Below are 13,899 nucleotides of genomic sequence, written 5' to 3'. Positions count from 1 at the left end.
TAGATTTGTTTAGAATATATAATAATAGACATGACAAAATATGCTTAAACTATATATTTGCTTCTGCATGTGATAAACTTGAATAGAAAGTAAGGACTGTTTTATCTCATTGCCATGGTATTTGCAGCAAGTAATCAATGTTATGAGTATAAGTGTGTCTTTCAGTGCGGTGGTGCTATGCTATTATATCAGACCTTACATTTCCAGTCTCAGTCTCAAGCGTGAATCCCTGCTGTCTTTGATGTATTAAATTCATTCTGCTCCTCTGCTGATTCATTAGGGAATTAAAAATGTAGAGCAAAAAGGGTCAGGATGATGCCACTATCAAGGTATTTTTCATAATATTTCAAAACCCTTTGTATACTTGCTGCCATTTATAATATTGCCTAGAGGCTTGAAACTGAAATTGGTTTACTTGTTTCATATTTCTCTCTCACACACAGACTTTCTCTCTCTCTCAGTACAGGATTGCTTATTTGTTTTAGCCCACAAACCTTTGATTTCACTTTAACAACATGAGCATTACATCACTTGTTTTAGGGGAAATTAAGCACACAGAGAATTTTATGAACTTTTTACTCCCTCCCTTGACTAGTGTTGGTTTAAAGGCTCTGTTCTGCAGAAAGAAGCCTTTGCGTTTCCTATCCTGTGACAGCTCTACAAGGTTGTGTGCTGCATTGCTGTGGAGGCCATGACTGTTCTGAGGGGTACTTTCTCTGGCTGCAGCATGCTGCTTCCCAGCACTGCCACTGTCCCATGGGGAAAGTCACAGACTCTGTCTACCCAATTTCTGCATGTGGCAGCCTCGCTCACAAGAATGATGTGAGTGACACTGATGCCCTTAGATGGATTCTTTTGTGGCTGGTTCACTGAAGGCTTGCCTAAACTCAGATAAAAAAATTATTTTAAAATGTGTAAACTAACATGTTTTAAAATTATAGCATGACACGGGGTAAGTTATATGTTATCATACTTACCAGGTGACATGTTAAAATAGGCTTGGTCCTAGGCTTTATGGTTTTAGCATCAAATGTAAATGTGGCTTATGGGGTTAGGTACTTCGAGATAGCTCACTCTTTTTTTTTTTTTTTTTTCAAAAAACAGCAACAGTTTTTCATAATCTAGACGTATCCTAAGTCTGTATGTGTTTGACTATTATCTCCGGTGCTGGTAATACCCACCATAATATTAGAAAACCATGTTCCATTTTAAGCCTCTATTTCCATATGCTCAAAACTTTTGAAGCCACCTTCAGGCTGAAATCTTCTAGGCATGCTCTTGGCCCAGGGAAGAACTGGCAAGTTTGTGTAATTGTTGATTGTTTCCAGTGGGACTGACACCATAGGCTGCTAACTAAAAACCATTATATTCCTCAACCTTCAAACCTGTCAGTGGGTCACACACAATCAAAATGTATGATGAGTGCACAAAGTATGGAATGGGTTTGTTGCATGTCAGGTTATAAGGGCCAGATTTTAATGGCTTTTAATTTATTGTGTGAATTGAATAAACCAGTGGGTTTTTTTTAAAAAGAAAACCTGAAGAATAGAAATGATATCACCTGCAGCCCTAAGGACTCACCACATGGGTCAGACCTTTATTAGTTGAGCTCTAGGCATAACTGTTGTCTGCTACGTGGAGCAGCCACTAGAAGCAAATTACATCTCTACCTCGATATAACGCTGTCCTCAGGAGCCAAGAAATCTTAACCATGTTGTAGTGAAACTGCGTTACATCGAACTTGATTTGATCCTCTGGAGTGCGCAGCCCTGCCTCCCCGGAGCACTGCTTTACTGCGTTATATCCGAATTCGTGTTATATTGAGGTAGAGTTGTACTACATATTTTGTCAATGGTTCACATAACTGTATGCCAGACAGCAGTAGAATGCTAGAACTGAGCAATCCTGAGTTTTATTCCTAGCTCTTGAAGGGAAGTGTCATCTAGTGACTAGAGCAGTGGTTACAGGCAGCGTAGCAAAGCACATAGATTCGGCAGATAGCAACAGTGTGCTTGACACTTTACAGACATTTCTGAATACAAGATTCCTGTCCTAAAGAGTTTACAGTGTAAATAATCTGGTTATATTTGTGAAATTCACTGCTCCTCGGTTGTCTCATTGCACAATTTGTTTCAACTAATGCGCTGTAGGTGAAATGGTCCTAGAACACATGCGAGTTCCTGCAGCCATCACATGATTAACACAGTTGAGCAATTTAATATAAAAATGTGTCCCTCTTGGAAGCAGATTCCTCATTATTAGGACTTCCTTTTCATTGGCTATAGCAGCTGTGAAAGTTATAGAATCACAGTTAAGAACTACACAGCAAATAAATCTCTGGGGATTACACTAAATACTTTGTTTATGATTTCTTTAATCTAACCCAAGTAGTGTTATCAGGGGAAATTGTTTGCGTAATTTGGAGGGTCATTTTAACTATAATCTTATGTTTTGATTATAGGAGTTGGCTCTCTCTCTGCATATATAATTATATATAAAATATCTGACAGAAAGATAGTTATCTACTATGATGTCATTCTGGCATTCCGTGTTTGCTGTAATACAGTTCCTCTTGAAACTGTTTCCAGAGATGTCTTCTCCCCAAAAGGGGAAAATAAATACCTTGGGCCAAATTCAGGCCCAGTGTTTTTAACATGGACATGTTTGCACTTTAATGATGCAAAGGCAGTCCTGTTGTGGACCTGCATTATGTCTATCCCAAGAGTGCATACCCAATCTCCATGCAACTGCATGTGGAGATTACTCCTGCAAAGCACAATTAATCCACAGCAGGGTGAGTGTAAGAGATCATGGGGATACGTGCTTAAACACACTCATCATCTGAACCAAGAACCTGTCCTGGCACGCACTAGCTGCAGCCCTGTCCATAGGAGAGTTTAGACTGTGAATTCAGCAGTTTTGGGGGAAGAATTGCTTCACATGCGTCTCTTTTTGGTTGCAGGTATTCCACTACTGCCTAAACATACCCGGAATCCTAAATAGCTTCCTATATATACAAGTCTTATTAACTTTTCTCCATGTAGTATTACATTGAGACAGACTCATTTGATGTAGACAGTGTGACTTGTCTGAAATAGAACTATGTTCTCTACAATAGTGATTGAGAAGTGGTAATTTCATAGCTCTGATTGCCTGTGGCAGGCACAGCCCATTCGCCATTACTTATGTTTTAGTTCTCCTCAGAGACCTGCACTGCGTACTAATTCAGGATGCTGAGTTTTACCAGATTTTTTTTGTCCTTTTAAATAAAATTAAAACAATTTTGGTTTAAAATAGCTCACAGAACAGATTAAAGCCATAGAGCAATTGATTCTAGCCATCATAGTAGTACTTAGATCATCTAAGACCATTCAGAAGGTAAATTAACCCACAGGGAACAACCCCAAATACCTGAGTCAGTGAAGAATTTTCACATAAAAACAGCTTGATTTTAAACCAGTGAAAACTACATTTCAAGTAAACATAAATTAGCAGTTAGGACGGGGACCTTCAGGGTTTATTCGTCATTTTCTGTTGCTGGCTCATTTAAAGCGAGATTATTGCTAAAGTTCCTATCTGTTTTCCACAATTTGTGCTATTTAGAGATTATTTCCTTCAGTTGACGATATGTTTCTGCAAAGATTGATTGGAAATATGTGGATATATGTCTTTGGCACAAATTAATTTTTACATAAATACATAGTACAGTGTGTCTCAGCAACACAAACTGAGACTATGAATTAGAGATTTCAGAAAAGGCATCTGAAAACATATTTCCCAATAATTAAACAGTGTTTGGGGGAGGGATCTGCTAACAACATCTGTTTCTTGTTTTATCTCATTTTCCCATTTTAACACATAAAATTGTTTTCCTGACAGAAAATATATATTTAAATGCCAGCGAGAATATATCAAATATTTTGCATTCCTGTAGTTGTTTTTAACTTAAAAACGCTTTACAAACATTAACTAATCTTTGCAGCACCTCTGAGATAAGGAAATATTACCCCATTTTACAGAGGGGAAAACTAAGGTACAGAGTGGTAAAGTGATTTGCCCAAGATCCCCAGTGAAGTTAGAGTCAGACCTGTGCTTAGAACTCAGCTGTTTCTGACTCTATCCTGTGCTTAAATCACTTGGCCACACCTTGTTAGAGGTTCCATTTTCTTTTTGAAATAAGCCCATGAATCCAGCCAGGCATTTTTCTTTGATTTTTTTTTACACTCATTTTACAGTGTGTACTTTTCTAAAAGAACTTCAATCCATTCTTGTTAAAGGAAAGATCATCTGTTCTGTCTTTTTTTCTGAACAGTTCAAAGACAAGTGGAATCTGCAGAATGGTGACGTTTCACTATGTCATGGTGCACTGAACTGCCCTTTGCACTTGTAGGAGTATTAGATGGTCTCCTTGCAAGTTCTCTTTTGGTTTTTAAACACTTGAAACTCTCAAATGTCGGAGAAATTAAGTGACAAGTAGCGCTTGTGACACTAACAGGCACAGTAACTTCTGGGATGGCATCTCTTTTGTCTTGTTCAGAGTACAATAGCTTCACTGTTAATTCCTTCAGTTATCTTTTTTCCCCTTGTTATGGTGCTTTGACTTTATTTATAAATATTTAGACCTGATTATCATTATATTATCTCACTACAAATATTAGATGTCATTATCAGACACAATGGGCCAGATTAATCCCTGGTACTTCCACTGAAGCTAGTGGATGTTCAAAATGCTATTATTTGGGATGCTATAGTTCAAATTGTGTAAGAAAATCCATTAAAATCCTATTTTGTGAGATGAAACTGTTCTCTTTACAAAGTTTGCTTTAATTTGGAACTTGGCATAGAAGGAGCTTAAGCCTGAAAGCATATGCTTCTTTGGAGTAATTTTGTGTTTGTTTTTACCAATATAAAAGAAATTAAACCACTCTGGTAGTTGTTATTGAGACCACACAGATACAAACCATTATGGCTTTACATATCTTTTGCTTCAGAAATGGTTTTTTGTGTGAATGCAAGGAGAAAAGCATCTTTCAGAAGACAGGGCATTATAGAATATTTGGGAAAACATAAGTGTGATCTTTGTACTGTAAAGAGAAAGTGCTTAATTCATGTTGTGTTGTCCAGGGACCTGTGGCAATAGTTTGTTGCATTTTAGACACATTAACATAGACTTTAGGTTGGAGAAGTAATTAACAGTGGTTAAATGGAAATGGAAGTATTAGAGTTTCAATGGAGGAATGGTTTAGAAAGTTATATTAGTTATATTTAAAGACATGTGAAGCATAGGGAAGTTCAAGATCTAGTTGGACATCTGGTTTCCTGACAGCACAGGAGGGGTGCAGGGTGATGAGTTTAGGTTGAGAATTTTCTGCCTATCAATTAGTAGGGTAGCCGTTTGGATCCCTGGGGCCAGTTAAGACCTGGTATAGTCAGATGCCTCCCTCTCCGTTGATTTAAGTGGAGTAGTATGCACTTAGGTCAGATCTGAATTTGTCCCATTCACCTGAAAGATATTGAGCAAAGTTTAAAAAAAAAAAAAAAAAAAAAGGCTTTTGCTTTGTCAATATCATAGTGGAAGTAATACCTAAAGTTGAAGTCAAAAAGAAAAAAAAGGAGGCGACCATGAAATAAACCCCAGCAACGTAGCACCAACAGTGTAATCCACACAGTAGAAAGGTGAATTTATGGATTACCTTTGAAGCTTCATAAACTCAGATGTGACCTTAGGGTTAACATTTATATCAAGTTGATTTTTCTAAAACAAATATGCTACTGTCCTTTATTATACTCTGCAATTGGTTATCACAAGCATGTTTATAAACTTTAAACTGATACAGTTTGACTCACTGTATATTAGAAGAAAATGGAGACAATGAGCAAAACTGACTTTGTATTTGTTCTTAATCGCCTTTATTATAAGTCTGTGGGATTGTGTGTTTGAAAAAATACAGTTATATGTGGCATTTTAATACTCGTGATAACTGCAAATGCCTTTTAGTAATGTCAAACAAAACTTTTCAAAGCAGTAAGTGGGACAGCTTCACAAGTTTCCGTAATCTCTGATTTATGTGAGAATGCTGGAAAATATGATCAGCTTTATTTTTGTTATTTTCATTGCACATATCATCTTATATTGTTACGTATGCAGCTACTCTTTCTTTATTATTCACATCTTTTTTTATTTGTTCCTTTAAGCTACTTTGACAAGCTATTCTGAAAACATGGAGCGCACTAAATATGGAGGGGAGAGCAGCAAAGAACTAGGATCTGGAGGAAACCTGAAACCTTGGCAGTCTCAGAAATCCAGCATGGACTCCTGTTTATATCGCGTAGATGAAAATATGACCGCCTCCACCTACAGTTTAAACAAGATCCCAGAAAGGAACCTAGAGTCGGTTTTATCCCAATCTGTGCAGTCTATTCCACTTTACCTTATGCCACGGCCAAATTCGGTAGCAGGTAAGAAATAATTTATTTACTGTTAGATCCAATCAAAACAAGCCATCAACACAGTCTTCTCATTTCCTGTTTTCATACAATGTCTTTATGCAAAAGAGAAGTCTCATCTCCGCAGGAAACTGCCATTGGGTGTGAGAACAGTCCATTTCTGTCTAAAATATCATTTATAAAGTGAAAACCACCGAAGGAGGAGTACATTTTCCACCCAGTTAGTTCAGCAATCTAGGCTGCCAAAATCTGATCTTTTAAAAAGTTCATGGCCATCAGATCATTTGAGCGTGATCTCAAAATCTGCTTTAAAAAAAGCTTAGTTATTATTTTTGATTAAATGCCATCCCAATACTAACCCCAGCCTCAGTTTTAAAATAATGCATAATTTCCAGGCATCAAATTTTCAACTCCAAATTAATCAGCAGTAATAATATCAAGAGCTTTTTCTGCAGTTCATAATTAAAACTTAGGAGGATGCGGAAAGATATGTGCTGGCATTTAAAAAGCAAAGCATCACAATATAAGAATACATTTTAGAAAACTTCAGTCTCTCTTCCATATTGGCTACAGTGGGAGGGAACATACAGCAAGATTTCTTTCACAGATTTCAATAAAACAAAATACATAAGCATCCATTAGAAACTAGAATTATGGTGAAGATTGCATGTATTCATAGTTTTTTTATAGACTTCAGAGCTAAAGGGACAACTACACCTCTACCCTGATGTAACGCTGTCCTTGGGAGCCAAAAAATCTTACCATGTTATAGGTGAAACCGTATTATATAGAACTTGCTTTGATCCACCGGAGTGCACAGTCGTCGTCCCCCCCGCCCCCCGAGCAGAGCTTTACTGCGTTATATCCAAATTTGTGTTATATCAGGTGGCGTTATATCGAGGTAGCAGTGTATTGTCATCTAGTCTGACCTCTCCTGTACAACACAGTCCATAGTGATTTTTCCCTACCACATAAGTGAATTCCATCAAGTCTAATAACTTCTGGTTGAACAGAACATGACTTTTGAGAAAACATCCAACTGCAGCTTGACATCTCCAAGTGATGGTGAATTTACCACATTACTTATCAAGCTGCCTTAGTGGTTAATTGCCTCAGTAAAAACAAGAAAAAGTTGCCTTTTATTTTTCTAATTTCAGCTTTCATAACTTTATGCATTTAATAAACATGTGAATTATAGTCCTATTTTGGGAAACAAACATTTTTTCATAAGGGTTTCCATCTACAAATAGCTATACTTGGCTTCCTAGCTTTCCTGGTGGGATTTTTCCCTGAATATGTTTTTTTTTTATATATATATATATATATATATATATATATATATATATATATATATATATATATATATATATATATAAAAAAAATAGTCACTGGGCAAAATGCTATGAACTGTGTTGTGCAGGAGAGGTCAGATTAGATGAAGATGATGGTCCCCTTAGCCTTAAAATCTATGAAACACTGTTAAACAATACATAGATATTTATTTTGTCTGTTAATGTTTCCTGTAGGTGCTGCTGAAGCATGTTTGAGCCTTAATTATGAAAATTAGAGGCCAAAATCATCTCTATTTCCTTGAAGTTCTGGTGTTTGAAAGATTCCTAAATGATGTTGCAATATCTTGTAATAGCATTTAACAACCTCTCAGCCCCTTCCTTAGAATTCTCCTCATTGGCAAACATGAAGGAAAGAAAGGAGAAGATTTAAAATATATTAACCTAATTTAAAAGCTTTTTATAAGTATTTCTCCTCGCTTGCTGTCCTCCTCTGCTCTTTCTTCTGGATTTTGTCCCATATCCTAGTGTAAGGATGGTGGGTGAATATCTGCCATCATCTGTAATGTTGGAGTTGGAAGCCCATCTGCAATTCAATAAATACAGGTTAAATTTTGTGTTGAACTGGCAAACATATATATTTTGTCAGTCCTAGTCCCTGCAGGATTCTTTAGCTAGCTTGCGAAATATCAGTGATGGACTCATGCAGTGCAAAGAACCTAGGATACTGGGCATCGAAACAGCATGTCTTGCCAGTGTAGGCTGTACTGTACAACTGAATAATATTTATGGCCTAACACTCCTTCATAGTGGACTAAAAGCAGCTGTAGAGATAAGAACTTACACCTGGAGGCACTGACTATTGTGGTACCACCTCGAACCATTTACTTACAGCTAAAAGAACCTGCTACCCAGTTGGGAATCAGAGTAAGTCAGAGTGGCAAGAACATGACTAGAGACTCTGGTTGAACAACCAATTTTCTTGTGGAGAAGTTTAATCTCTCACATGTGAAACTTCACCTTTGTTGTTCTCCCGTTGTGTCCTTGAGTTCCTCCTTCATGCAGTCATTGTGTGTACGTGCAGTGCCTAGCAAAATGGGGCCTTGAGCCATGATTGGTTCCACAACACTACAGCTAATAGTTGCGCAGAATGCTGGCCATCCAGTACTTTGTGTAATTATTATAAATAATGTACTGTAAAATTATAGTAAAGTTTTCAGGCAACAAATCTGACCAAATATTTTTTCCAGGTTGACTGACCTGCTTATTTTTATGTATTTTGGTGGTACCAGAGGTTAGCTCGGCTGGGTCTAATACACTATTTCAGTGCTAATCTTCTGAAATAACTAAAGCAGATAAGTTTTGTCTTCATTAAACAAGCTTTGGATTTACTTTGTAAGCAAGCACTTTACTATAGTTCTGGGAACTAATATGTGGCAGTGCTTGTCCCAGAAGGTGTTACAATATCTTTTCAAAAAAGTTCCTTTGCATGTCTACACAAATCTGCATGAAAGCATTCTCTAATTTCACCCATCTACAAGCAGCATTTGTTACTATTTAATGAATACCTCATGCTACCAGAAAAACACAAAATGAAGAGGAATAACTAAGCAAAGCAAAGTAATTCTCTTAATAAAACATCATCCTGGTCTTTCAGTACTTTGTATGCTATATCTTTGTATTTGGTCAGAAATGATACTTTTTCACAAACATTATTGAAGGGAAACTTTAATAATAAATAGTCTCCTGGACCGTTGAAGGGTCATGTGCATGATAATTTACTGCACCAAATGTTATATTTAGTGGAGTTGTACATTCAGTGTTTTAGCAGATCACTCAAATTAATGGGTTACGGTACATGTGATAAAAAATTTTTTTTCAAAGGTCCAGTTGTGGGAATACGTAGAAGGCTGCTTTCACATGAGCTCACTAGGTGCACATATGGTGACCAGTTATTGGTGACTCACTCCATGGAGTATAAAAATTGATAAGCAATTTTATGGTACTAAGGCAGAACCAGCTGTGAAGGGCAGTGCTGCTTTGCTACGCAGTAACCACTAAGAAATAATTAACAGGCAGAACAAGAGAGATTGAGCAGCGAAAGGAGAGGAAGAAATGTTTGTCATCTCACTGGGCCAAGGAGCCTAAAGTTGTTGGGGTTCGATTTAATTTATGGACAAAAATTGTTACTTCATCTGCTGTTGGTTAAAATACTACGAATAAGAATAACATCCCTAATCCAAATGGAAATAGCTTTAAAGTTAAGTGACAGTGTTTACTTAAGAAGGGAAGATAAGCAAATAAAAAAAAAGGAAAGATAAACAAGAAATAACTGAAACCAGAATGCATTGGAGAGCATCTGGGAGTATGTCTACACTGCAAAATAACAGGCATGGCAGCAAGCATCAGAGTGTGGGTCTAAAGACTCGAGTTTATGGAGCTCATGCTACGGTGCTAAAAATAGTAGTGTGGACATTCCTGCTACAGCTGGAGCTTGGACCCTGACCTGGCAAAGGAAGTGGGGCTTCAGCCTGAGTGGAGTACCAGCGCTGTTTTTAGCACCATACCATGAATCTGTGTCTGTAGACCTGGGCTCTGAGACTTGTTGCTGTAGGGTTTTTTGGGTTGTTTTTTTTCCCCCAGTATTGAGGTGCCCTGGAATGTCCTATAGGGAAATTTTGATATTGATTTTATTATTGTTGCTCTGTGATCCTTCAGTGCCATTCCAGTGACTGATATGTGCCGTTGTCTTCCCTTCCTTAGGATAGTTTTTCCAAGTTTGAAAAAGGTGAATGTAGTATTTGTATATTAACGCTTTGCTTTAAAAAAGGTAGAATATCCAAATTTTGCCACCAGATTAGCTGAATTTTTCTTCTTAAAAACAGCATTGAACATTTACAATGACAGTTAGAGTATGCTTCAGATCTAATGTCCTTTGAGGTGAATTAGAGCAATTCATCATGCTGGCTAGTCAAACCATTCCAGCTCTGAATTTCTGAAACACTAATGTCTCAGTATTGTCCTTCTCTTTTTGATATGAGAGAAGATATTTCTGATCCCCAAACTTCTTCAGGTAAGCTTTTTGAGACGTCCTTGTTAAGTTATTAGCCTTTGTTGCCTCGTCCAATTTCTTTCTTGCAAGTTGGTGGCACTAAACATCCTTTCACCTTTTTTGACTCATGATGACAGGCTCCTCTTCCCTCTGCAGAACTCCCGGTTTCTTTATAGTTTTCTGAAGCCTTTTAGATATTTTTCAGTTTTCCCAATCCTGCTGTTACACTTAAAAAAATCTCTAAAAGGCCCTTACAGTGATTTCTAGCAGATTTCCTCTGATGCGGTGGCTGATTTGGGGTACTTCTGTTGCTTCAAAAATGTTGGTAGGTCTCTAGATGTATTTCTTTAATCTTCTGAGAGAATGTTTAAATGTATGATAAATGATGTGAAATCCAGTATTTCATTAACTAAGCTACTTTATAAATAGAGAGCTAAGTTTAGAAGAGGTCTCAGTATAGGTCTTTCTCCAGAAACGAAAATAAATCTCAAACCCAATCACATTTTGGCTGATAAAGAGCAGTGGGCCTCCTTGGATAATCTCTTCTGTTTCTCTTATTCCCTGAGCAGGACTTGGAATGAAACTGGCCCAGTAGCTCCTCTTTGGATAAACAGATGCATTACAGATGTCTGTTGTAAGAATGGATTTTAGTGTCCATGGAACATTTGTTTGCCTCTCTTGTTATAGTTGTTTTTATTCGACCAGGGCTGTCAAGCGATTGAATAAATTAATCACACTGTTAAACAATAATAGAACACCATTTATTTAAATATTTTTTGATGTTTTTACATTTTCAAATATATTGATTTCAATTACAACACAGAATACAAAGAGTACAGTGCTCACTTTATTTTTATTACAAATATTTACACTGTAAAAAACCAAAAGAAATAGTAGTTTCAGTTCACCTAATATAAGTACTGTAGAGCAATCTCTTTATCATGAAAGTTGAACTTACAAATGTTGAATTACATACAGAAAAATTACTGCATTCAAAAGTAAAACAATGTAAAACTTTAGAGCCTACAAGTGCACTCAGTCCTACTTCAGCCAGTCACACAGACAAACCAGTTTGGTTACATTTCAGGAGATAAAAAGTTCCTAACTGTCAGGGTAGTTAAACACTGGAATAGATTGCCTAGGGAAGTTGTGGAATCTCCATCTCTGGAGATATTTAAGAGCAGGTTAGATAAATGTCTATTAGGGATGGTCTAGACAGTATTTGGTCCTGCCATGAGGGCAGGGGACTGGACTCGATGACCTATCGAGGTCCCTTCCAGTCCTAGAGTCTATGAGTCTATGAGTCTATAATGCTGCCTAGTTCTTGTTTACAATGTCACCTGAAAGAGAGAACAGGCATTCACATGACCCTGTTGTAACCAGCGTCACAAGATATTTATGTGCCAGATGCACTAAAGATTCATATGTCCCTTCATGCTTCAACCACCATTCCAGGGGACATATGCCCATGCTGATGATGGGTTCTGTTCGATAATGATCCAAAGCAGAGCAGACCGATGCATGTTCATTTTCATCATCTGAGTCAGATGCCACCAGCAGAAGGTTGATTTTCTTTTTTGGTGGTTCAGGTTCTGTAGTTTCCACATCTGAGTGTTGCTCTTTTAAGAATTCTGGAAGCATGCTCCACACCTTGTCCCTCTCAGATTTTGGATGGCACTTCAGATTCTTAAACCTTGGGTTGAGTGCTGTAGCTATTTTGAGAAATCGCACGTTGGTACCTTCTTTGCATTTTGTCAAATCTGCACTGACAGTGTTAGTAAATCAAATAGCATGTTCTGGGTCATCATCTGAGACTGCTATAACATGAAATATATGGCAGAATGCGAGTGAAATAGAGCAGGGGACATACAGTTCTCCCCCAAGGAGTTTGATTGCAAATTTAATTAACACACTATTTTTTAATGAACATCAGCAGCATGGAAGCATGTCCTCCAGAATGGTGGCTGAACATGAAGGGGCATACGAATATATAGCATATCTGGCACGTAAATACTTTGCAATGCCAGCTACAAAAGTGCCATGCCATGTTAAAAGTTGTTTTTTCTTCTGTTTATCTAATGCTGTATGGTATGTTTGCATTATGTAAACTGAATTAATTTAAACAAGAAAACAGAGTTCTCCCACTTTCAATCAAGAAGTATCCCTCCCATGTAGATAATCATAGAGATAACCCGCTCAATCAAGGTAAGGAGTATTTGCAGGTATACATCAACTCTCGGGGATCTGGCCTTTGCTGCATGAGGAAATATCACTTCACTTTTCTAAAACTAATAGAAGTCTCTCTCACTGTGCAGTCTTCACAGAAAGGCATTCAGCAATCTCTGCTTCTAATCAGAATCCACAACCTGGAATCTTTAGGACTTACCTAGATGGTGCGCCAACATGCAGTACAGGGAAATGATTTCTGGAGCCCTCTAACATGTTGTACCATAACTGGTCCATGTCGACCAGGGGTCAGCAACCTTTCAGAAGTGGTGTGCCGAATCTTCATTTATTCACTCTAATTTAAGGTTTCAGATGCCATTAATACATTTAACATGTTTAGAGGGTCTATAATATATAACTAAACTATTGTTGTATGTAAATTAAATAAGTTTTTTAAAATGTTTAAGAAGCTTCATTTAAAATTAAATTAACATGCAGAGACCCCCGGACCAGTGGCCAGGACCCGGTGTGAGTGCCACTGAAAATCAGCTCACGTGCTGCCTTTGGCACACGTGCCGTAGGTTGCCTACCCCGGTGTAGACCCTACTGGTGCACACTCAAAATTCCGTACAGCGTTTTTTGCTAACATAGTATTGTTTCAAACAGCATGATGTTAAAACACACTAGGGAACGTTTTGTGTGCACCAACAGGGTCTGCGTAGACAGAGCGCATTAGAAATCACACCTCCATAGTGCACATTGCCAGATTGCAGAGAAAAGCCCTTTTATTTAAATAAACAAGTAAGAGGGGGAAAAGAAGAAAGTGGAATGGGACAGTCAGTGTATAGAACCAGTACTTTTTGTGGTCTATGAAATACTATCCACATTACAGGAAAATAAAACAAAATGACAGCCAGCGTGTTATCAGTTACATGCTGTGTATAA

At 37.5% G+C, this 13,899-nt stretch overlaps 1 protein-coding gene across 11 annotated transcripts in view; it reads left to right on the top strand.

Moving 5' to 3' along the window:
- TANC2 (tetratricopeptide repeat, ankyrin repeat and coiled-coil containing 2) overlaps nucleotides 1-13,899 on the top strand; it is a 617,479-nt gene that overhangs the window by 471,052 nt on the left and 132,528 nt on the right. For all 11 annotated transcript variants that reach the window (XM_030541301.1, XM_030541300.1, XM_030541298.1 and 8 more), the window contains one exon: nucleotides 6,196-6,459. In XM_030541301.1, the coding sequence (XP_030397161.1) occupies nucleotides 6,196-6,459 (264 nt within the window). The remainder of the gene's footprint in view (nucleotides 1-6,195; nucleotides 6,460-13,899) is intronic.

The sequence above is a fragment of the Gopherus evgoodei genome, chromosome 23 (assembly GCF_007399415.2).
Source record: "Gopherus evgoodei ecotype Sinaloan lineage chromosome 23, rGopEvg1_v1.p, whole genome shotgun sequence".
NCBI classification, from domain to species: domain Eukaryota; kingdom Metazoa; phylum Chordata; order Testudines; family Testudinidae; genus Gopherus; species Gopherus evgoodei.
This window is presented reverse-complemented; position numbering and strand designations above follow the sequence as displayed.